Source organism: Cynocephalus volans, chromosome 11 (genome assembly GCF_027409185.1).
Source record: "Cynocephalus volans isolate mCynVol1 chromosome 11, mCynVol1.pri, whole genome shotgun sequence".
In the NCBI taxonomy this organism is placed as follows: Eukaryota; Metazoa; Chordata; class Mammalia; order Dermoptera; family Cynocephalidae; genus Cynocephalus; species Cynocephalus volans.
The window spans coordinates 96,535,457-96,559,417 of NC_084470.1; the positions used below are offsets into that span (position 1 = coordinate 96,535,457).

At 38.5% G+C, this 23,961-nt stretch overlaps 1 protein-coding gene across 6 annotated transcripts in view; it reads left to right on the plus strand.

Moving 5' to 3' along the window:
• NR2C2 (nuclear receptor subfamily 2 group C member 2) overlaps positions 1-23,961 on the plus strand; it is a 104,212-nt gene that overhangs the window by 40,548 nt on the left and 39,703 nt on the right. For all 6 annotated transcript variants that reach the window (XR_010024882.1, XM_063114396.1, XM_063114398.1 and 3 more), the window contains one exon: positions 4,439-4,549. Coding sequence is in view for 5 of the 6 variants with exons in the window: in XM_063114396.1 (XP_062970466.1) it covers positions 4,439-4,549 (111 nt within the window). In the remaining variant the exon portion in view is untranslated. The remainder of the gene's footprint in view (positions 1-4,438; positions 4,550-23,961) is intronic.

Here is a 23,961-nt window from a genome sequence, read left to right on the forward strand (position 1 = left end):
AACAGCTTTAGGTTACAAATAAATCAAGTCAGTATAGAAATATAATAGAAGTAAAAGTTTTATGATTTTTTAAATGTCTAGCAGATATAGCATAAAATTTTATCTGACCAATAGAGCTAGGCCTAGTGTCTAAACTAAATTTGAATACATTTTTATTTTACCAACAATTTAAAAACTACTTTTATTTGTTGAAATTATTAAAGTAATGTGAACTTGAAAAGCATTTAGGCTTATTATAAATGCACATTATCCATAAGCCAATTTGGTACCATGTAGACAATATACACACACAAGTATAAACATATAAATGTAGAACATACCACATACATATGTATGCATGTACACATGAAAACACAGACAGATCCTATAGTTTTCATTAAGATTTTTTGTTAGTTCTTAAAAATTTTTTTCTCAGACTATCAGTCTGTAATTACCTGTTTTATTGTCCTAAGCAGTTGTTAATTAGGACACCCTAGATTTGTATTTCCAAAGGAAATAACTCCTGGGGGTGGAAGGTAGAAGATCTATATCTCAAGGCATAGAAAAGGAATGTGAGTTCTTCTAAGAAAGAGCTTAAGGCGTATTATCTGTTAGGTCTGAATGTTTTCAAGGCTCACGTGGATGGATGAAATATCCATTTCTTTTAAAACTGGATTTGTTGTCTTTTTTTAAATTGGTCTTGAGGATTTTCTCTGGAAGTGGCTGTAAACTTTGGTTTTGGCCTGACAGGTTTATCAACCATTTATTAGGAATGCCGTGATTGGGGGGAGGATTAGGTTTACATATATCATTTACATAAGCCATAGAGGAAGACAGATGTTCAGGTAACATAACTACAGGATTTTATAAGGAAATACATAGGAAACTTTGAAGTCTAATCAGAATAACCAGTTGAATGCCAGAAAGTCATATTTTGGGAGACTAATCAAGTTAGGTGACTTTTCCCACTTAGTTTCTATTCTTTAATTAGATTACCGAGATAAGAGTAAAAGCCCATTAACAAAGAGAAAGAAAAAAAAAAGGTTTAGTTGACTGAAAAAAATAGCTTGAATTATTAGCTTTTAGTTAAGACAAATTTAACCATAGACCTCTAAAAAAATTTTTAAATAATTATCTATTTTCTGGAATAAACAGTAAATATTTCTGGCTTTTAAATTTTAAGATAGCTACCAGGGACTGGCCAGTTAGCTTAGTTGGTTAGAGTGTGGTATTAATAACATCAGAGTCAAGGGTTTGAATCCCCGTACCAGTCAGCCACCCAATAAACAAACAAACAAACAATTTTTTAAGGTAGCTACCAAGAGACTAAAAACCAAAGAGGTGTAAAGAAGCCCTCTCAGGATTCAGTACCACTTTGTAAAACAAATCCCTGAGAACTGGCAACACACAGTATGCTAGCTGCAAATCCTATTTATTTAGCTTTGGAGAGAAATTAAACAAAAGTTTTTTAACATTTTAAACCAGATTTTAGATTAAAGATATATATGAATAAATAACTCAAATCCAAAACAAACAAAAATTTTATATCCTTCCATCTAGACTCTTTTTACTGACAACTTAAAGAGGAAAGTTTAGACGTTTATTGGCTGTAGAGGGGTGTAACCCACGTTTTTGTTTGGCCATAGTTTGTAGGTTCTCAGCTCCTTAGCCGAAAAGATTGTATGTGTCCCTATAGACAACATCAAAAACCACTGGTAAGATAAACAGGAAATCAACAGCTGTCTAAGGAGGTTGAAGGAGCACAAATGTGTACCCCAAAAGGTTGAGTCATAATTTTAAAACAATTTAATTTTTATAAATATTTCTTTTTTAAGTTTATGGAATTTTGTGGCAGGTCTAAAGAATTTTAACTTTTTAAAATCTAATCTCTATTTTAAAGGCTGTTTTGATAATTATTTTTTTCTGTAGGTACCTAGAAGACAGTTGTTTAAGATGAGAGCTCTCTAAAAAGTATAAATATAAGCATGTATGTACATATTTAACTTAACTGATTTATTTGAAAGGATCCATGTTTGGCCATTGTAATTTTGAGGTCACCTTGAGTTATATGGATCTGTTTTTAAATATTTGTTAAATAAAGCACCATAACTAATTATCCTGATTTGAACATCACATATTGGACACAGGTATTGATATTCAATGCTGTACCCCACAGATATGTACAATCAACTATGTCCCAATAAAAAACATAGCCCCACAAGAAACAGCTGTTATTTCAAAGCATGCTATGTGATTTTCCCCGGGCCAAAAAATTGAAATATACCAGGACCATATCTGTCAATCACTCACCTTGTGGCAGAAATTGGAATGACAGAATTCTCCTTTTCCCTGACCTCCTACCCCAAAACAAGTCAGCTGCCAAACTGTAACCTAGAATCTTCCACCATGCGGAGGAGCAGAAATTAGCAGTACCTTTTTCTGAAACTCCCATGGATAGAGATGGAAACCTTCATTCTCAAAGGGAAAGGAGAGGGTTGGGGAAAAATAAAAAGCTCAATAGATCCTCTGATCTCAATCAAAAAGAAGGAGATCCGGAATCTGGAAATTCACCCCTTCCTCACCAACAAAGCCCCTGAAGTTGGAGGGCACAGTGGGCCCCTCTTTTTGCTGGTACTGCTGAAAGCCCAAACTCAAGAGGAAAAGGAAATATTGGGCAGTCAGGGGAGTTTCTCTGGAGTCTCTTCATGGTCGCCAGAATGTTGACCTAAAAAGAAACTGAGGCCAAATACATATAGCAGGGATGTATTAAGCCAATATGAGGATTGCAACTGGGGAGACACATAGATCAAGTAGCTCTGAAAATGTTTTGAAGACCAGCAGAGCTTAACATTTTATAATCACAAGAAGGGAGAAGGGTCAAAGGAGAGAGAGAGAGAAACACACAGCTCCACCTAATTACTTCATCAATTTTTCTATTGGTAGTACATAATATGTAGATTTGGGATTGTTTCTAGGTTATACTCTACATGCAGGCATGTAGAGTAAGCGTGATAAGAAGTATTCTAGGTTATTTTATGGCTTTCTGGTTCCATTATGGCTGCTTTTAAGTAAAATGGTCTTATGGTAACATTTTCCAGGACAGGTGGATGTGATTACTGACTTATCCCAGATCTCCCAAAGCAATATAATTTAGCTGGCCTGTTCAGAGCAGACTCTTTCGGTTATCATTTATCGTGTATCCTGCAACCTTGGAACTCATTTTCTATCTCTAAGAGGTTTTTGGGGATTCTGTAGGATTTTATGTATATAAGATCATGTTATCTGCAAATAGACATAGTTTTACTTTTCTTCCAATCTGGGTGCTTTTGTTTCTTTTCCTTGCCTAATTGCCCTGGCTAGAACCTCCAGTACATGTTGAGTAGAAGTTATGAAAATGAAGATCCTTGTCTTATTCCTGATCTTAGAGGGAAAGGTTTCATTCTTTTACCATTAAGTTTGCTGTGGGTGTTTTGTAGATACCCTTTATCAGGTTAAGAACTTTCCTTCTATTCCTACTTTGTTGATTGTTTCCATCATGAGGTGTAGTTTTATCAGTGATCGTGTGGTTTTTGTTCCTTATTCTTTTAATATGGTGTATTAAACTGTTTGATTTTCATATGTCAAGCCAGCTTTGCATTCTTGGGATAAATAGTCTATAGTCATGGTGTATAATCCTTTATATGCTGTTTGATTCGATTTGCTGCTGTTTTGTTAAGGATTTTTTACATCTGTATTCATGAAAGGTAAGTGGTCTGCAGTTTTCTTGTGATGTCTTTGTCTGGTTTTGGTATTAGGTAATATTGGTCTTATAGAATGAGCTAGGAAATGTTTTCTTGTATTTTTTGAAAGAGTTTATGAATATGGGTTCATTATATGCTTTTAATCAAGAAAAAATAATATCTGACCACTCAGCACCTTGAAATTTGTGTTTGGTGGGTATTAACTAAATTCCGGACCTTTATGTTACTGATGGGCTTTTCCCAGCTCCATCCCATTGGGGATAGGAGATTGTCAGGATCCTTTGATAAGTACTGATCCCAGTAGTTTTCAGTGTAATGCTGATACTGTTTGCCATCTCCTGCAATGTTGTGAGAGCCTTTCTTCTAGTAACTGTCATCTTAGCTGGCTTTGGAAATAGTGAAAAAATTCAAAAATCATCTCTAAAAGTTATTTTGATAGCTTTGTACTTTACTGAAGTTGTGTAGAGCAGAACTGAAAACTCCTTTGGTTTTTCCTTGCATTTTCAACATTAAAAATAGCTATTTTAAGATTGTATTTTGCGGGGGCCATTCTGTGGCAATATCAAAATATTGATTCCTTTGTTTATTCCTGGGTCAGTACCTCAGAAATTTACAGGTTTATCTCTCTAGGCCACAGTGAAAGCAAGAGGCATGGTCCTCAGGCCATCACTGGGCATCTTTCTGACCCCCTTGTGATTCAACACACTTCTCACCTACAGGTACCACGTACACAGACTTCTCGGCCGGAATCTCCAGGGATGACCAGCCCCTCCCCACGCATCCAGATAATCTCCACCGACTCTGCGGTAGCCTCACCTCAGCGCATTCAGGTACCTGCACCCGTCCCACTTGGTTCCAGTCACCTGCCAGAGGCAGCCCTGCCTTCCCTGATTCCTTTCCACAAACAGAACTGCCTAAGGGTTTCACTAAGGAGTTGTGCCTCTTGAGTGTCAAATATAGTACAACCCCTTTAAAAAAGAAAAGAAAAACAGTTTACATTTATTTAGCTAACTAACTTTTAAAGCAAGAGTCTGAACTGTTGTTTCAAACTGCTGGGATGAAGTACCATTTTATTACTTATTTGCTTCCAAATTGAGAGGCAGTGCATCCTAGTAGTTAAGAGCAAGGGCTTCCACTTGCAGTCAGATTCAGTGCCTCACTTAACAGCTTTTTTGACCGTGGGCAAACTTTTCAATGCCTCACTTTTTTCATTTGGAAAATTACATAATAGTACTTGTCTCAAAATTATTGTGAGGAATCAACGGGATATGCTTTAAAGTGCCTAGAAGAGTGACTGGCACACAGTAATGTTTAGTATGTACTAATTATCTATATTTAAACTATTAACACTGGTATTGTTATTATTAACTAATTGATATTCATTTATGGGAAGTTTGGTCTTTCCCAGAGCTCTGAAACTGCCTCTCGTCCATTGAGTGTTTATTCACCCCATTGAACAAAGAGAAGGTATGCATATCAAACTTGTAGGCAGCAAACTGAGAGGAAGGGACAATATGTTGATGAAACATTAAAGATTCATTGTTAACAAGGTCAATCAAAAGGCCAAACCAAAAACATGAACAGAAGTGAACAGCTGGAAAAACATTAGTTACGTAACTTAAATATGAGAGACACTAGGGTGGACAGGTATTTGAGTGAGTAAAAAGATTGCTTGCATTCACAATTTATTCAAGCTCAGTATAAATGAACAGTATAATGTAGTTACCAAATAAATTCTGTAATGTTTGCCCACTCTTAAAAGTGATATTATGGACTATCCTGTTATAAACTAAGCATAGAAAACTTCTAATAAGTAAATGAAATAAGTTGTTAAAAATTATATTCTCATTATGACCATTTTGTGTAATATGTATTACACATGCAGTAGTCCCTATAGTTGTCATTATTTTAACTCCATGCCAAGTAGGAAACACATATCTGAGTGTCTGGAAATTCAGAAGTAATAATGTGTCCAACACTAATGAGGTTTTATTACTCCCCCAAATTAGGAACTTTTTATAGCTAAATTATTTTTTCTCTTTTCTACTTTGTTCTTATTTGCTGATTACTATTGAAAGTGGATCCTTGGTATTAGGATCCTGCCTACATAACTGTCAGTCCTAGAAAAACTAACTTAGTGCAGTTAACCATAAATGTTACATTATGGTCTCACAGCCATGTGAGGGCAGATAAGGATGGACAAAGTTCCCCCAGGAAACTTGGTCAGTAACTAGTGTATATTTCAAGGGAGAGAGCACATTCCCCTTGTATTGATTTAAGAAGAATTTTCTATTTTCCTAAGAGCTATTCTAGCGTCCCATTCCATCCACACAGTGGGGCTATACCCAGGCTTGGCACTCGGCCCTCTGGCTGGAATGCAGGAAGGTCTCTTGAACTTCTGTTATTACAGCATAGACCCTTGGTGCTGAGCTTTCAGTCTTTCTAGGGAAGATAACCTTTTCGCATGAGTTTTATATATGGTAAATATAGCTGAAAATCTTTACATTGTGAACTGTCAATAAAATTTTACATACTAAGTGCTACTAAACTAACTTTATTTCAAGATTTGGTTTTTAAAAAGTAAAATAAAGGTTATAGGATGGTTTCTGGGTTTTTGATATTAGTGCTGATGGCCTCTCATTTCTAGCACATGTTTCAGTGATGAACCTCAGATCCCCCTCAGGCCTGGGAAGAGAATAAGTTTCTGATGTTTTAATGAGTAACAGTGCTTAGAACCCAAATGGTGGCTTCTCTGATAAGGTTGAGAGGGAAAGATTATCTCAAAAAGGATGGCAATCCAGGCAACATTTAAGAGCCTTGGTTCTGAATGGAACAGACCTGGGATCAAATCTCACCTCCACTCAGCTGTGTGACCATGGAGAGCTTCCAATAACCTCTATAGCTATGAAGTAGTGACAATAATAGTACCTATTTTATAGGGTTGTAAAAGGATTAAATGAGATAATGCCTGTAAACCTATAAGAAGCAAACATCAGTAAATGTTAGCAATATGTTATAATTTTTTAATGTTTTATTTTTATATAATTTCAAACTTACAGAAAATAGTACCAATAGTCACAATACAGTTATGAAAATCAGGAAATTTAATATTGAAACATTTTTTTCTAATCTTTAGTTCATTTCTGATTTCATCAGTTGTCCCAGTAAAGTCCTGTATAGCTATTTTTTCCATTCCAGGATTTGTTATTGTTTTTAATAATGATAATAATTAAGGGCCAGTCAATAGAAAACCAATATATCTAGCTGTGCAGGCCAGCAGAGGGTGATCTGAAGCACAGCTTGGTGTCCGTCTGTATCACGTCATCCTAAAGGCTGCAGAAGGTTTTGGGGCTGAGTAGGAACAGTGGCAGTCCTTGGCATGGGAGAAGAGGTAGCCCTGTGGCTGGTGTTGAGGGCTGTTGTTTTTTGGAATACAAAAGTATAGGGCAGAAACCATGGGAGGAGATGGGGGAGATGGAAAACATTAGGCTCACATTTTATTTTTTAATCCAGCTTTTAAAGCAATTAAGATAGACTGAAAGCGGGGAAAAACATGTCATATACAAAATTTTACATGCTGGAGATCACTATTGCACTCACTTTTACTACTGTGTTTGTTCTCCTTGGGGCAGACCTTGGTATAAAGCTTCTCTTGCTGTCTCTATGTATTTTGACATTTTTCTGAAATAGCCCTCTATACTCCTATTTCAAGTTTATGTTTTTCAGGAGAGCATCATTGTACTCATTGTTTGACTTTACATTAAGTAAATATTTAAATTTGAGCTTACAAAATACATTTATATAATAAAATACTTTTTTATCTACTTTATATATTTAGGTTTCATGTCAAATTTTACTAGAAAGGATCTCTGCGGTTTAAGTATTTTTTTAAAGTTTGAAATCTTTATTATAATCCCCAGGGGAAGACATCTTGGGCCCCTGTAGCCTCCCCCCTCCCTACTTCTGTTTTTTACCAGCTCTTTCTTTCCTGTGGATCCCTTATTTGAGTTGCTTGCTACCTGTTCTCTGCCCTTTCCACATTCACAGCCATCTGATGTTTCCTTTCTCACTCTGGTAATTAGTGGCAACTTTCGGGTATTCACAGGAGTTGTGGCTTATTTGTGTGTGTTGAAAGGGGAAACCCTGTAACAAAACCACACCAAACAGGGTATAGAGTGAAAAATGAATCTTCCTTCTTCTTCCCAGAGTCACCCAAGTCTCTCCTAAGAGGTAGCCACTGTTACCGTATTGCTTATTTATTCTTGCAGAGACAATCTTTGCATATAAATCTACAAGCACACAAAATACACACATCATATTTTTATACAGGTGTCAACATTCTGTGCACCTTGTTCTGTCCCTTGCTCTTTTTTCTGAATAATGTCTTTTAGAATGGTTCCATATAGTACAAATTAGAGCTGCCTCTTTCTCTTAAGTGGCTGCTTGATATCCCATTTCATGAATGTTCCAATGAATATAGCCTTCTATCTGGTTATTTAGCACACATAAGAATATTTCTTTAGGAGCAATTCTTCAAAGTAGGATTGCCGAAAGAAAGGGTATATCCGTGTGTAATTTTGACAGAAGTTGCCACACACTGCCCTCCAAAGAGGTTGTGCCAATTTATGCTCCCACCAACCCAGTATGAGAGTACCTGTTGACCCACACACTCACTATACGTTGTGCTCTACTTTTTTTGTTGTTTGTTTTTGTCAGATGCTTAGTATGGTGCTATACTTTTTAACCTTTGTCAGTTTACTAGGTAAAATGATATATCATTGTTGTATATATTTTGCACTTTATTTATACATAAATATATATAATAAACAAAAATTACTCATTCTGGTGTTTTGTATCCAGGCTGATACTCAAATTTTATATAAGTATAAATAAGAAACTACTGTTTTCCCCATCCTTCTCTGTACCCCATCCCATCTACTTCCTACATAGGCTTTTTGAAAAATGTGTCTAATTTTATTACAATTACTGTGTTGCATTTAAATATACTTTATGGGATAAATACATATATTAAAATAATAGGCCTTTTCAGAACCACTGCTCTGAAATATTCCAGATCAGTCAGTCAGCTAAGTATCTGCTTGATGGGGGTGGGGGTGGGGGGTGGGAACTAGATTAATATTTAGGAATTTTATAGAGACCATTTATAAAACAGGAACTAAATATGGGCTAAGCACTGGCTGTATTCTTGCTGTACCTCCTTTGCCTGACTGTGAAATATTGGAGGTCCTCAGGATTCCATTCTGGGCCCACTTTCTCCTTTCTATATTGTTTCCAGCAGAGCCCATGGCTTTAAATGTCATTTACAGTGATTCCCAAATGGATATCTGAGACTGAGACCTCTGCTGTGAGCTCCATTTAGTTGAAAATATTTTAAAATTTCTCTTAATACTTCTTCTTTGACCCATGTTTTATTCAGAAGTGTGTTGTTAAATTTCTGAATATTTTGGGGGGGGGGTTCTAGCTATCTTTTTATTATTGATTTCCAGTTTAATTCCATTGAGGTCTGGGAACATACTTTGTGTGGTGGTCTGCTTTTTAAAATTTGTTAGGATGTGTTTTATGGCCCAGAATGTGGTCTGTATTGCTGAATGTTCCATGCAAACTTGAGAAAAATGTGTATTCTGCTATTGTTAGATGGATTATTTTATAAATGTCAATGATATCAAGTTGACTGATAGTGCTGTTTGGGTCCACTATATCCTTATTGATTATCTGCCCGCTGGATGTATCAATTGCCATCAAGGGTGTACTGACATCTCCAGTTATAACTGTTGATTTCTGTATTTCTTACTGCAGTTCTGTAAGTTTTTGTCTCACATATTTTGATGCTCTGTTAGGTGCATACACATTTAGAATTGTTATGTCTTTTTGGAGGATTGACTCCTTTCTCATTCTTTAACACACTTCTTTATGCCTGGTCTTTTTCTTGTTCTGAAGTCTACTTTGTTTCAAATCAATATTGTTATTCTAGCTTTCTTTTGATTAATGTTAGCTTGGCATATTTCTCCATCCCTTTACTTTTAAACTCATCTGTGTCTTAATATATACAGTGGGTTTCCTGTAGGCAATATATAATTCTATCTTTTTTTTTTTTTTTTTTAAATAACCCAACTGACAGTCTCTGTCTTTTGATTGGATCATGTAGAACATTCATATTTAAAATGATTATTGGGGCTGGCCAGTTAGTCAGTTGGTTTGAGTGTGACGCTGATAATACCAAGGTGAGGCTTTGATCCCATACCAGTCAGTTGCCAAAATAAAATAAAATGATTATTGCCAAAATAAAATAAAATTATTACATATGGAGTAATATCACCCATCTGTGTAACTGTTTTCTATTTGTTGCTAGAGACTTCTTTTTCTGCCTTCTCTGGTTTTCATTGAGCAGTTATATGATTCCTTTTATCTATTCTCTTAGTGTATCAAATATACTTCTTTTAAAATGTTTTTGTTGTTGCCCTAGAAATTACAATATACATTTTTAACTAATCTATGTCTACTTTCAAATGACATTATTCTGTTTCATATGTAACAAAGGTAGCTTTTAATAGAGTATTCCCAATTCCTCCCTACTCTCTGTCGTGACATTGCTATCATTTGTTTCATTTATCCACATGCTATAATTGCCCTGTATATTGTTACTATTATTAATTTAATTCAAGCAGTTATTTCTTAGATCAATTAAGAATAAGAAAAATAAGATTTTATTTTACTTTCATTTATTGTTTCTATGGCAGTCTTCCATTCTTTATGTAGATCCAAGTTTCTGACATTTATTTTCCTCCTACCCAAGGAAAACCTTTTATCCTTCTGCCCAAGGAAAACCTTTTAATGTTTCTCGTAGGGTAGGGTCTGCTGGCAGTGAATTCTTCTAGTTTTTGTCTGTTGGAGAACATCTATATTTCTTCACTTTTTTGATGTTCTTTCTTTAGAAAGCAATTTTCGGTGAAATTCTTATAACATAAAACTAACCATTTTAAAGTGAACACTTCAGTGGCAGTTAGTACATTCACAGTGTTGTGCAAATACCACCTCTGTCTAGTTACAAAACATTTTCATCGCCCCAGAAAGAAGCCCAGAACCCATTAAGCAATTTCTCTATATTCCCCTTCTCCCTAGTCCCTGGAAACCACCTATATACATTTTGTCTCTATGAATTTATTGATTTTTGTGTTTACTTCTTTCAACACTTGAAGTATGTCACTTCAGTCTCTTCTGGCTTGCATGGTTTCTGATGAGAAGTCTGCTGTAAACCTACACTTTTTTATTCTATAGGTGAGGTTTTTTTTCCCCCTTCTGGCTTCTTTCCAGATTTTCTCTTTGCCTTTGGTTTCCTGAAGATTGAATATATTGGAGAAATATAATTAAATGAAACAAAATCTTCTGACCCAGAAACCTCTCCAACACAGGTAGTAGAGACAGAAAACAGTTTTATTATTGATAAGCATTAAACCAGAATGTGATGTGTAACACAGTCAATCCACTAAGAGATTGCAAAGACAGAAAGGAGTTTCACCCTGTTATATAGCCAGGCAAGTACAACCAATTCTGTACATGTTTTCGAGATCCTAACTTTACCATCGAAATTGGAGAAACCATCTGTGTTAGATAATTGCCTTTATCCAGAGGAGAAACAAACTTCTCATCACTTTATGACAGATATAATTTTGCAATTGAAGGAAGGTGTACACCAATTTAAGCTCTACAGGAACTGAGAAATAAAAGGGCTATCACCCTTAATGTTTTCATTTTAAAGAAATGGCTCCCAGGTCTTTGAGAATATATATGTTCCTGAGCTGTGAGACCTGCAAGAGGCTTATTTAGCCATTATAAAGATTTACATACATTTGAAAAAGACAGAGAAAGACATTCTAAAAGGAAAGGGAGACAGAGAGAGATGTCTCTTATTTTCAGCAGGAGAATTAAGCCTCTTATTTTTAATTTGTATTTGCCATTACAAATATGCTACATTTAGATGTAGTTTTTCAGTATTTATTCTGCTTGATGTTATCTGAACTTCCTGAATCTGTGGTTTGGTGTCTGTCATTAATTTTGGAAAGTTCTCAGCCATAATTATTTCAAATGTTTCTTCTTTCTTCTCCTCCTTCTGGTATTCCAGTTACACGTGTGTTACATCTTTTTAAGCTGTACAGTGGTTCTTGGATGTTCTATTCTGTTTTCATTCTTTCATCTTTTGGCATTTCAGTTATAGAAACTTCTATTGCCCTGTCTTCAGCCTCACTGATTCTTTCATCAGCCATGTACAGTGTGCTGATGAGCCCATCAAGGCATTCTTCATTTCTTTTACAGTGTTTTTTCCCACCATTTCCTACTTAGAATTTCTATCTCTGCTTTCAGTTCACATCTGCTCTTGGATGTTGTCTACTTTTCCATTACAGCGCTTAACATATTAATTATAGTTATTTTAAATTCCTTGTCTGGTAATACCAATATTTGTGTCATATCTGAGTCTGGTTCTGATTCTTTTCCTTCAGACTGTGTTTTTTCCTCCATTTTTGGCATGCCTTGTGATTTTTTGTTGAAGGCCAGATAATATCAGCTGTTTTGGATAATAGGAACTGACGTAAATAAGCCTCTGGTGTGAAGATTTATGTTACTTTGGCTAGGAGCTAAGCTGTGTTTAATGTTTGCTGCAGCTGCAGGTGTCAGCGCCTTCAAATTCCTCTAGTGTCTTTGTTTTGTCTCCCCTCTTGGCTGTGGACTTCCCTAGATATTCCTCCTCAAGGAGTCTGTGTCTTGCAGCTCTCAGCTCTAATCCATTGTTACTATCCTGGAGCCCCATTGGTGTAGTGGAAAGGTGTGGGAGAGGGGGAACATTCTATAATCTTATGACTATTGTCGTTGTTTTCTGGTGGCTGGTGGGTATAGGGATCTGAACCCTTGACTTTGATGTTTGTCCTCTTATGATTAAATCTCAGTAATTTAGTGGGCTTGTATCCTTGGGCTGTGACCTTCTCAAGTGTTTCTTAACTCTCCTGCTAGTCCCTTCCCTGAGGCTAGAAGGCTAGAGGGGGCTGGAGCAGGAGAAATGTCCTCCCTCAGAGGAGATAAGGCTCTGCCAAAGTCTTTTCCTCTGGGAAATAGGCCTTTGTTATGGAGAATGTTCTAATTACAAAGATCACTCTCTCCTTCCCCTGCCAGAGCCACCAGAGAATCTTCCTCAGTTCCTCACCAGGAGAACCAAGTGGGTTCCTGGAGGCAAAACCATGAAAGCGTGGGGTCTTCCTTAGGCAATGACTCACAGGAGTTTCTCACCCTCAGGCTAACCCACACTCAGCCTCCATTGATTCTTTCAAATTATCATTTAAGTGTCCCTACTAGCTATGGCTCCAGTGGCGTCTCCTCCAGGCCATCAGATCTCAGCTGCGACTCTCTACATTCACCTCTGTCCAGATTTTGGGATGGCAGTTTGCCCTGCAAACTCAGTTCTCTGATGTCTCCAAGAAAAGTTACTGATTTTCAGTTCATCCAGCTTTTTCTTATTGTAAAGACAGAGTGACAACTTTGAAGCTTTTCACAGTTTGAAGTTGAAACCAGAAGTCTGCTTTGAGCTCCAAACTCATCTTTTCGGTAGCTTACTTAACATATCTACTTGGACATCTCATACTTGACAAATTCAGATACAGACTTCTGAATTCCTACTAATCCTTGCCCCTTCACATACCCATCACCCGCCCCATTGCTCAGGCTAGAAACCTGAGAGTCACTCCTGACCCCTCATTCTCCCCAACCTCACATCTCTACCATGTGCGTGTGCTGCTGCCACTCCCCCACGTGTCTCACTTCTCTCCAGACCCGCAGTCCCTTCAGCTCTCACCTGGGTGACTCCATTAACATCCTAACAGTTCCTCAGCTTCCACTGTTTTTGTTCTATACTTTTTCCATCCAACATCCAGGAAGAGCTCTTTAAAATATAAAGCATTTCCCATCATTCCCTCACTTAAAGCCCTGAGTGTATTTAGAAAACACATTTTATGTTATTCAGAGAGGAAAGCTTTGTCAAATATTTTATCCACCAGAACTTTGTAGGGATTGAGTTGATGAGGCTAAATGCATTTGTTTGATCATTGCCTCTGATCAACACTAACTATTCGTATGGGTTAAAATTTATATTTAAGTAAAAGATTTATCTGCCTTTCTGAATAAGTCAAAAAAATTTAAAGCAGTTTCCTTTTACCTTTTTTATTTTTAATTATTTTTTCCAGGTTCCTTTGGTATGCTCTAATATACCCTGACCTATAATGATTTGATAAATTTTATGTATATATATACACATATATTTTATATGTAAATACTATATATACTATATAAAATACAGACATACTCAGAGATGTTGGGAGTCCAGTTCCAGACCACCACAATAAAGTGAATATGGCAATAAAGCAAGTCACATGAATTTTTTGTTTTCCCAGTGCGCTGTAGTCTATCAAGTGTGCAGTAGCATTACATCTAAAATACAATGTACATACCTTAATTAGAATATACTTTATTGCTAAAAATGTTAATGATCATCTGAGCCTTTAGTCATAATCTTTTTGCTGGTGGAGGGTGTTACCTCAGTGTTGATAGCTGCTGACTGATCAGGTAGTGTTTGCTGAAGTTTGGGGTGGCTGTGGCAGTTTCTTAAAATAAGACAACAGTGAAGTTTGCCACATTGATTGACTTCCATTCATGAAAGATTTATCTGCAGTATGCAATGCTGTTTGATAACATTTTACCCACAGTAGAACTTCTTCCAAAATTAGTCAGTCTTCTCAAACTCTGCCGCTGCTTTATCAACTAAGTTTATGTAATATTTTAAATCCTTTTGTTATTTTAACCATGTTCACAGCATCTTCACCAGAAGTAGATTCCATCTTAAGAAACCACACTCTTTGTTCATCCGTAAGAAGCACCTCCTCATTTGCTGAAGTTTTATTAAGAGATTGCAGAATCTTCAGGCTCCACTTCTAATTCTAGTTCTCTTGCTATTTCCATCACATCTGCCGTTACTTCCTCCACTGAGGTCTTGAACCACTGGAAGTCATCCATGAGGGTTGGAATCAGCTTCCAAACTTGTGTTAATGTTGGTATTTTGATCTCCTCCCATAAATCATGAGTGTTCTTAATCACATCTAGAATGGTGAATCCTTTCCAGAAGGCTTTCAATTTGCTTTGCCTATATCCACCAGAGGAATCACTGTCTATGGCAGCTATAGCCTTATGAAATGTGTTTCTTAAATATTAAGACTTGAGAGTTGAAATTACTCCTTAATCCATGGGTTACAGAATGGATATTATGTTAGCAGGCATGAAAACAACATTAATTTCCTTGTATATATTTCCATCAGAACTCTTGGGTGACCAGGTGCATTGTGATTGAACAGTAATATTTTGAAAGGAATCTTTTTTTCTGAGCAGTAGCTCTCAACAGTAGGCTTAGAATATTCAGTAAATGGATGTGCTGTCATCTAGGCTTTGTTGTTCCATGCACAGAGAAAGGAGATTTAGCATAGTTATTAAGGGCCTTAGGTAAATGAGCACTGGCTTCAACTTATGCCAAAGTCCAGCTTCAGCAAGGGGTGGGTACCCAAAAAGGGATGGAGAGGGTCAGCGAAAATAACAAACAGACAGAGACCTCAATGCATCACTATGCACATTCTCTCTCTGTGGGCTGTCAGCGCTTTGGGGCTGGAGCCCAGTAGAGCATGAGACAATGCCTTTTATTTAAATTTACAGCTCTGTAGGGGGGCTTTGGGTAATATTTTTATTACATCAGCAAGCTTGAGTCAATAATTCAAAAAGCAGGGGGGAAACTTTTTTGGTGGTCAGCCAGTTTTTTCCCTTCAGCACGTCTCAGGTGATTAGCTCGTACTTCCTCCTTTTGGTATCAGGTTATCAGATCGGGACCATCTTCTCATTGTCCTGAAGTTAACCTGTGACCTTTTCCTGTTGGCAAGCTGTGGTTAATATCTACCATATTAACAGGGTGGCAGCTATTAGACAATACTATCATATGACCCAAGTCTATTGCTAAATGTAAGTACAAATTTGCTAAAAGTAACAGTGCTAACATTTAAATTCTAATGGGGGGTCTAAAGATTTTATGTTCTAATGGAATGAAAAGGAACAATGGATATTTGAGCAGCATTATCATGCACATTTTGAGGTTATGCATTGGCTGTGGCCATGTAATCTTGATCTAAATGTTAAAGTGTCCTTGTGCACAGCACCCTCCCTCACAAAACTAGATGTACTCTCTTATTCTTCTAAGATCTAATTTTGCAGGTTTAATAATTTTACAGCATATATTTTTATTCCAATACCTGATTTTTAATGATTTATTAAAACTGGACACCACCAAGTAAAGGGGGTTCTACGGTTTCGTTCCCATATACTTAATTTGTCCCAATCATATAATTTCTCATTAATGCCAATCGTTCTCTTGCCATTAATACAATCTCCAGTAAATGACGTTTGCAAACTTAGATCATACTTTGGACATCCCCTAGGAGGGTACCAAATTTTTCCCTTTCTCATTTTATATCCCGTGTAACCATTTACCCAGATAGTGGGAAGAGGATGGGGACTTCTTTTATTTATTAATTTCTCTGGTAAAGGCAATTGCTCATGATTAATCGTAACCAATGTTTTTGAAACATCCGTTGGCGTTATTAATTGACTCAAAAGGGACAATTTGGAATTGTTCAGTCTTCCCCGATCTTTGGTGGGACTATCTAATTTTATGACAACAACTGTTTGTGTGTCATTTTCTGCGTCTTTTGGAAACTCAGGAAACTGCCACAATGACCAAAACATCAAAAGAGAAAGTAAAAGCAGTACCACTATGCTGAGGCGGAGATCCTTACAGTGAAAGCAAGTGCTCGTAGCCGTGGCCCTGCCAGCAGCTCTCCCTCTGGCGGCCTTGCCAACTTGGAGAGGGCAGCTCAAGCTATTCTTTTCAGGACTCTGCCATGGCGTGGACCGCGCCAAACTTAAAGTCACCAGCTGCATTAACCCCTAACAAGAGGGTCAGCCTGTCTTTTGAAGCTAAGCATTGACTTCTTCTCTCTAGCTATGAAAGTCCCAGGTGGCATCTTCTTCCAATATTTGGCTATTTTGTCTACACCGAAAATCTGTTGTTTATTGTAGCCACCTTCATCAATTACCTTAGCTAAATCTTGCGGATAACTCACTGCAGCTTCTACATCAGCACTTGCTGCTTCGTCTTGCACTTTTATGTGATAGAGATGGCTTATTTCCTTAAACTTCAAGAACCAACCTCTGCTAGCTTCAAACTCTTCTGCAGCTTCCTTACCTCTCTCAGCCTTCATAGAATTGCAGAGTTAGGGCCTTGCTCTGGATTGGGCTTTGGCTTAGGGAATGTCGTGGCTGGTTTGATCTTCTATCCAGACCACTAAAATATTCTCCACATCAGCAATAAGGCTGTTTCGCTTTCTTACCATTTGTGTGTTCACTGAAGTAGCACTTTTAATTTTGTTCAAGAACTTTTCCTTTGCATTCACAACTTGGTTGTTTGGGGCAAGAGACCTAGCTTTTGGCCTGTCTCAGCTTTTGACAAGCCTTCCTCACTAAGCTTCATCATTTCTAACTTTTGATTTAAAATGAGAGATGTGAGGGGGGGGTTTTCAAGATGGCGGCGGCAGCGGCGGCCAGCGCGGAGTAGCTGAGGTGGAAAAGGTGGCCACTGGGCCTCAGACAGCCGGGAAACTTGTGGACCTTCCTCTTGCCATCTCTTAAGGGAGGACCGCTGCTGCTGGCCGGTCATGGGGGGTGACCGCCACTTTGCCCCCGGCAGGAGAGGCTGCCTCCTTTACAGGCAACAGCTTTGAAGTGTGGAGCAGGAAAAGAACTGTTTCTTAGCTGCAAAAGCGAGTCTCGAAACAGGGAACGCGGCGCCAGGGCTGCTGTGGATGCAGACAGGATCCTGGAGGCCGGGGCCACGCTGAAGGCGGCCAGCTGCCCTACTCAGGATTCGAGGTTTCAGGCCAGCATTAAAGAAGATTCCTGGGAGCGCCCGAGCCGCGCCGCGACTGAACAGCCCGAGGCGGCAGCAGCCGAGAACTGGGAAGGCAACAAACCAGAGACAGAGTGAGCGCCCGACCTGGCACAGCACTGTGAGTGACCCCTGGCACAGCTCTGTTCGGGGGGTGGATGCCCACCCGGCTCCCGCCTGCACCACCAGGCCACTCACCGCCCCGGTGCTGCCTCCATTTTCCCAGGTGCGGGCAGCCCCGCCCAGCTCGGCCATCACTGAGCCCTCCCACTTGCTTGGCCTGGCGCGGGGCTTTCCGGAGCCTGCGGTCCGGCCTCCCCTCCCACTCCCTCCGCGGTTCTCTGGCGGGGCTGGTGGCGGGGGGCGTCCCCGGCCAGTGTCGGGAGGGCAAGGAAGTACGGGCGGGCCGACTGTCACTCCATCACACCCTGGACTCCGGCCCCAGGTAAACTCCCTGTTACTGGGAGGCAGATACCATCTCTGCGGCCACCAGTTTGGAAAAAAGCCTAACGAATCTCTGGTTGGGAATAGTGTGGTAGGAGAGTTCCCAGGTCCGCTTGAACCTGCCGGAGACCAGGCTGCAGGTGGGAGCTAGACTCGGATTATACTGGGGGGATACAAAGGTGAACAAGACCCGAGAAAGATCTACATAGTGCTACAAAGGCACCCAGAGAGACCGGTCGTCTGTGCCTAGCAGAAACCTGGTAGACTTCCTGGGCGAGGTGGTGCCAAGCAGGGTCTTGAAGGCCCAGCTGATAGACGAGGGGTGCAGAAGACACGCCCCAGCCCAGCACAGTGCACACAGAGTGGGGAGACGTGCGGCCAGGGAGGCGGAGACTCGACAGAAACCACACACCCGGTGGGGTCGCCACTGCACGGTCTAACAGCCTGGGCCAGAGCACACAGAACAGGGAGAAGTCCTGCACAGGACGTGAAAGCTCAACAGAGATCACACACCCTGTGGTACATGATCCACCAGCCCAGCAGAGTCCAAGCTGACCAGAAAGGTGGCTCCCCGAAGAAGCCCAAGACCCGAGGCAACCACACACACAAGGCACTAGAGGCCAACTGAGCAGTCACGGAGGGAGCCATACGAAATTGGCAACCACAGCAACATCCTAGTTAGTCATTAGTCTCAAACCGGTGGACTGTGAAACCCCCTGCCACAATGAATAAACACCAAAAAAAAGATACCAGAAATACAAAAAATCAAGAAAGTACACCACCAAAAGTTAATAAATCTCAAACTCTAGATCCTATAGAACAAGAAGCCCTTGAAATAACTGATAAGGAATTTCGAGTGATAATTCTAAGGAAACTGAATGAGATACAAGAAAACTCAGCTAGACATCATGATGAAATGAGGAAAAGTATACAGGATCTGAAAGAGGAAATGTACAAGGAAATCAATGTCCTGAAAAAAAATGTAGCAGAACTTGCTGAACTGAAGAAGTTATTCAACGAAATAAAAAACACAACGGAGAGTTTAACCAGCAGGCTTGTCGAAGTTGAAGAGAGAACCTCTGAACTTGAAGATGGGCTGTTTGAAATAACACAAGCAGACAAAAAGAAAGAAAAAAGAATCAAGGACATTGAAGAAAATCTGAGAGAGATATCAGACAACATTAAGCGATCAAATATCCGAGTCATGGGTATTCCAGAAGGGGAGGAAAATGGAGATTCCATAGAAAACATATTCAACAAAATAGTGGCAGAAAACTTCCCAGGTATAGGAAAAATCACAGATCTTCAGATCCAGGAAGCTCAACGATCTCCAAATGTATTCAACCCAAAAAGACCTTCTCCAAGACATGTCATAGTCAAATTGGCAAAACTCAGAGACAAAGAGAGAATCTTAAAAGCTGCAAGAGAGGGCCGAGCCCGTGGCGCACTCAGGAGAGTGCGGCGCTGTGAGCGCAGCGACGCTCCCGCCGCGGGTTCAGATCCTATATAGGAATGGCCGGTGCACTCACTGGCTGAGTGCTGGTCATGAAAAAGACAAAAAAAAAAAAAAAGCTGCAAGAGAGAAGCGTCAAATCACCTATAAGGGAGCCCCAATCAGGTTAACATCAGACTTTTCATCACAAACCCTAAAAACTAGAAAGGAATGGGATGATATTTTCAAAATACTAAAAGACAAAGATTGCCAGCCAAGAATACTCTACCCTGCAAGGCTATCCTTCCGAAATGAGAGGCAAATAGTAAATTTCTCAGACAAACAAAAACTGCGGGAGTTCACTACCACACGACCACCCTTACAAGAAATCCTCAAGGGAGTACTGGGTTTGGTTCCTGAAAAATAACTACCACTGCCATAAAAACCCAAGAAAAATCTAAACCCGCTAGTATAATAAAAATGGCATTCATGAAGAGAAAACAAGCTAACAAAAACACTATCTACAACCTAAGGAACCAAGAAACACAGAAAACAAACAGTAAATCAGAAAGCAAGGAACAAAAGACACCTAAGACAACGAAACAACCAATAAAATGCTAGGAATAAATCAACACCTTTCAATAACAACTCTTAATGTAAAAGGCTTAAATTCCCCAATTAAAAGACGCAGACTGGCTGACTGGATCAAAATGCAGGACCCAACTATATGCTGCCTACAAGAGACCCACCTCACCCATAAAGATTCACACAGACTAAGAGTGAAAGGATGGAAAAAGATTTACCATGCAAACAGAAAAGAAAAACGAGCTGGAGTAGCTATTCTTATATCTGACAAAATAGACTTTAAACTAAAAACCATAAAAAGAGACAATGAGGGACACTACTTAATGATAAAAGGACTGATCCATCAAGAAGACATAACAATCATAAATATGTACACACCCAATGTTGGAGCAGCCAGATTTATAAAACAAACTCTATTAGACCTAAAGAAGGAAATAGACACTAATACCATAATAGCAGGGGACCTGAACACCCCACTGTCAATATTAGACAGATCATCTAGGCAAAGAATCAGTAGAGAAACACAAGATCTAAACAAGACTCTAGACCAATTGGAATTGGCAGATATCTACAGAACATTCCACCCAACAACCTCAGAATATTCATTTTTCTCATCAGCACATGGATCATTCTCTAGGATAGATCACATATTAGGTCACAAATCAAGTCTCAATAAATTCAAAAATATTGGAATTATCCCATGTATCTTCTCAGATCACAATGGATTAAAACTAGAAATTAATAACAAACGAAACTCTGGAAACTATACAAACACATGGAAATTAAACAGCATTCTACTTAATGACATATGGATCCAAGAAGAAATCAAGCAGGAAATCAAAAAATTTATTGAAACTAATGAAAACAATGATACATCATACCAAAACCTGTGGGATACTGCAAAAGCAGTATTGAGGGGAAAATTTATTGCATTAAACGCTCACTTCAGAAGAATAGAAAGATGGCAAGTGAACAACCTAACACTTCACCTTAAAGAACTAGAAAAACAAGAACAATCCAAACCTAAAGTTAGCAGACGGAAAGAAATCATTAAGATCAGAGCAGAACTGAATGAAATTGAAAACCAAAAAACAATTCAAAAGATCAACGAATCAAAAAATTGGTTTTTTGAAAAGATAAATAAAATTGACAAACCATTAGCATGGCTAACAAAAAAAAGAAGAGAGAAGACTCAAATAACAAAAATTAGAAATGAAAAAGGCGATATTACAACTGATTCATCTGATATACAAGGAATCATTCGAGACTACTATAAACAACTATACGCCAACAAATTTGAAAATCTGGAGGAAATAGATAAATTTCTGGACACACACAAGCTTCCCAAACTGAACCGTGAAGACGTAGAAAGTTTGAACAGACCAATAACAATAAAGGAGATTGAAGCTATTATCAGAAGGCTCCCAACAAAGAAAAGCCCAGGACCAGATGGATTCACAGCAGAATTTTACCAAACATTCAAAGAGGAATTGACACCGATTCCTTACAAACTATTCCAAAAGATTGAAACGGACGCAAATCTCCCAAACTCATTCTATGAAGCAAACATCATCCTGATACCAAAACCAGGTAAAGATATAACCAAAAAAGAAAACTACAGGCCAATATCCTTGATGAATATAGATGCAAAAATCCTCACTAAAATACTAGCAAACAGAATACAGCAACACATACGTAAAATTATTCATCACGATCAAGTGGGATTCATCCCAGGGATGCAAGGTTGGTTCAACATACGCAAATCAATAAATGTGATACACCATATTAATAAAATCAAACACAAGGACCATATGATCATATCTATAGATGCTGAAAAAGCATTTGATAAAGTTCAGCACTCATTCATGACAAAGACCCTCTATAAGTTAGGTATAGAGGGAAAGTATCTCAACATAATTAAAGCCATATATGCCAAACCTACAGCCAATATCATCCTGAATGGGGAAAAGCTGAAAGCTTTTCCTTTAAGGACAGGAACTAGACAAGGATGCCCACTCTCACCACTCCTATTCAACATAGTGTTGGAAGTACTAGCCAGAGCAATCAGAGAAGAGAAGGAAATAAAGGGCATCCAGATCGGAAAAGATGAAGTCAAACTGTCCCTGTTTGCAGATGACATGATCCTATATATCGAACAGCCTAAAACCTCTACAAAAAAACTGTTGGAATTGATAAATGATTTCAGCACAGTAGCAGGATACAAAATCAACACACAAAAATCAGTAGCATTTCTTTTCTCCAATAGTGAACATGCAGAAAGAGAAATCAAGAAAGCCTGCCCATTTACAATAGCCACCAAAAAAATAAAATACTTAGGAATTGAGTTAACCAAGGTGGTGAAAATCTCTATAATGAGAACTACAAACCACTGCTGAGAGAAATTAGAGAGGATACAAGAAGATGGAAAGATATCCCATGCTCTTGGATTGGAAGAATCAACATAGTGAAAATGTCCATACTACCCAAAGTGATATACAAATTCAATGCAATCCCCATCAAAATTCCAAAGACATTTTTCTCAGAAATGGAAAAAACTATCCAGACATTTATATGGAACAATAAAAGACCATGCATAGCCAAAGCAATGCTGAGCAAAAAAAATAAAGCTGGAGGCATAACACTACCTGACTTTAAGCTATACTACAAAGCTATAATAACCAAAACAGTATGGTACTGGCATAAAAACAGACACACTGACCAATGGAATAGAATAGAGAATCCAGAAATCAACCCACACACTTACTGCCAGCTGATCTTTGACAAAGGCACCAAGCCTATTCACTGGCGAAGGGACTGCCTCTTCAGCAAATGGTGCTGGGATAACTGGATATCCATATGCAGGAGAATGAAACTAGATCCATACCTCTCGCCGTATACTAAAATCAATTCAAAATGGATTAAGGATTTAAATATACACCCTGAAACAATAAAACTTCTTAAAGAAAACATAGGAGAAACACTTCAGGAAATAGGACTGGGCACAGACTTCATGAATACGACCCCAAAAGCACAGGCAACCAAAGGAAAAATAAACAAATGGGATTATATCAAACTAAAAAGCTTCTGCACAGCAAAAGAAACAATTAACAGAGTTAAAAGACAACCAACAGAGTGGGAGAAAATATTTGCAAAATATACATCTGACAAAGGATTAATATCCAGAATATATAAGGAACTCAAACAACTTTACAAGAAGAAAACAAGCAACCCAATTTAAAAATGGGCAAAAGAGCTAAATAGGCATTTCTCTAAGGAAGATATACAAATGGCCAACAGACATATGAAAAAATGCTCAACATCACTCAGCATCCGGGAAATGCAAATCAAAACCACATTGAGATACCATCTAACCCCAGTTAGGATGGCTAAAATCCAAAAGACTATGAACGATAAATGCTGGCGAGGCTGCGGAGAAAAAGGAACTCTCATACATTGTTGGTGGGACTGCAAAATGGTGCAGCCTCTATGGAAAATGGTATGGAGGTTCCTCAAACAATTGCAGATAGATCTACCTTACGACCCAGCTATCCCACTGTTGGGAATATACCCAGAGGAATGGAAATCATCAAGTCGAAGGTATACCTGTTTCCCAATGTTTATCGCAGCACTCTTTACAATAGCCAAGAGTTGGAACCAGCCCAAATGCCCATCATCAGATGAGTGGATACGGAAAATGTGGTACATCTACACAATGGAAACTACTCAGCTATAAAAACGAATGA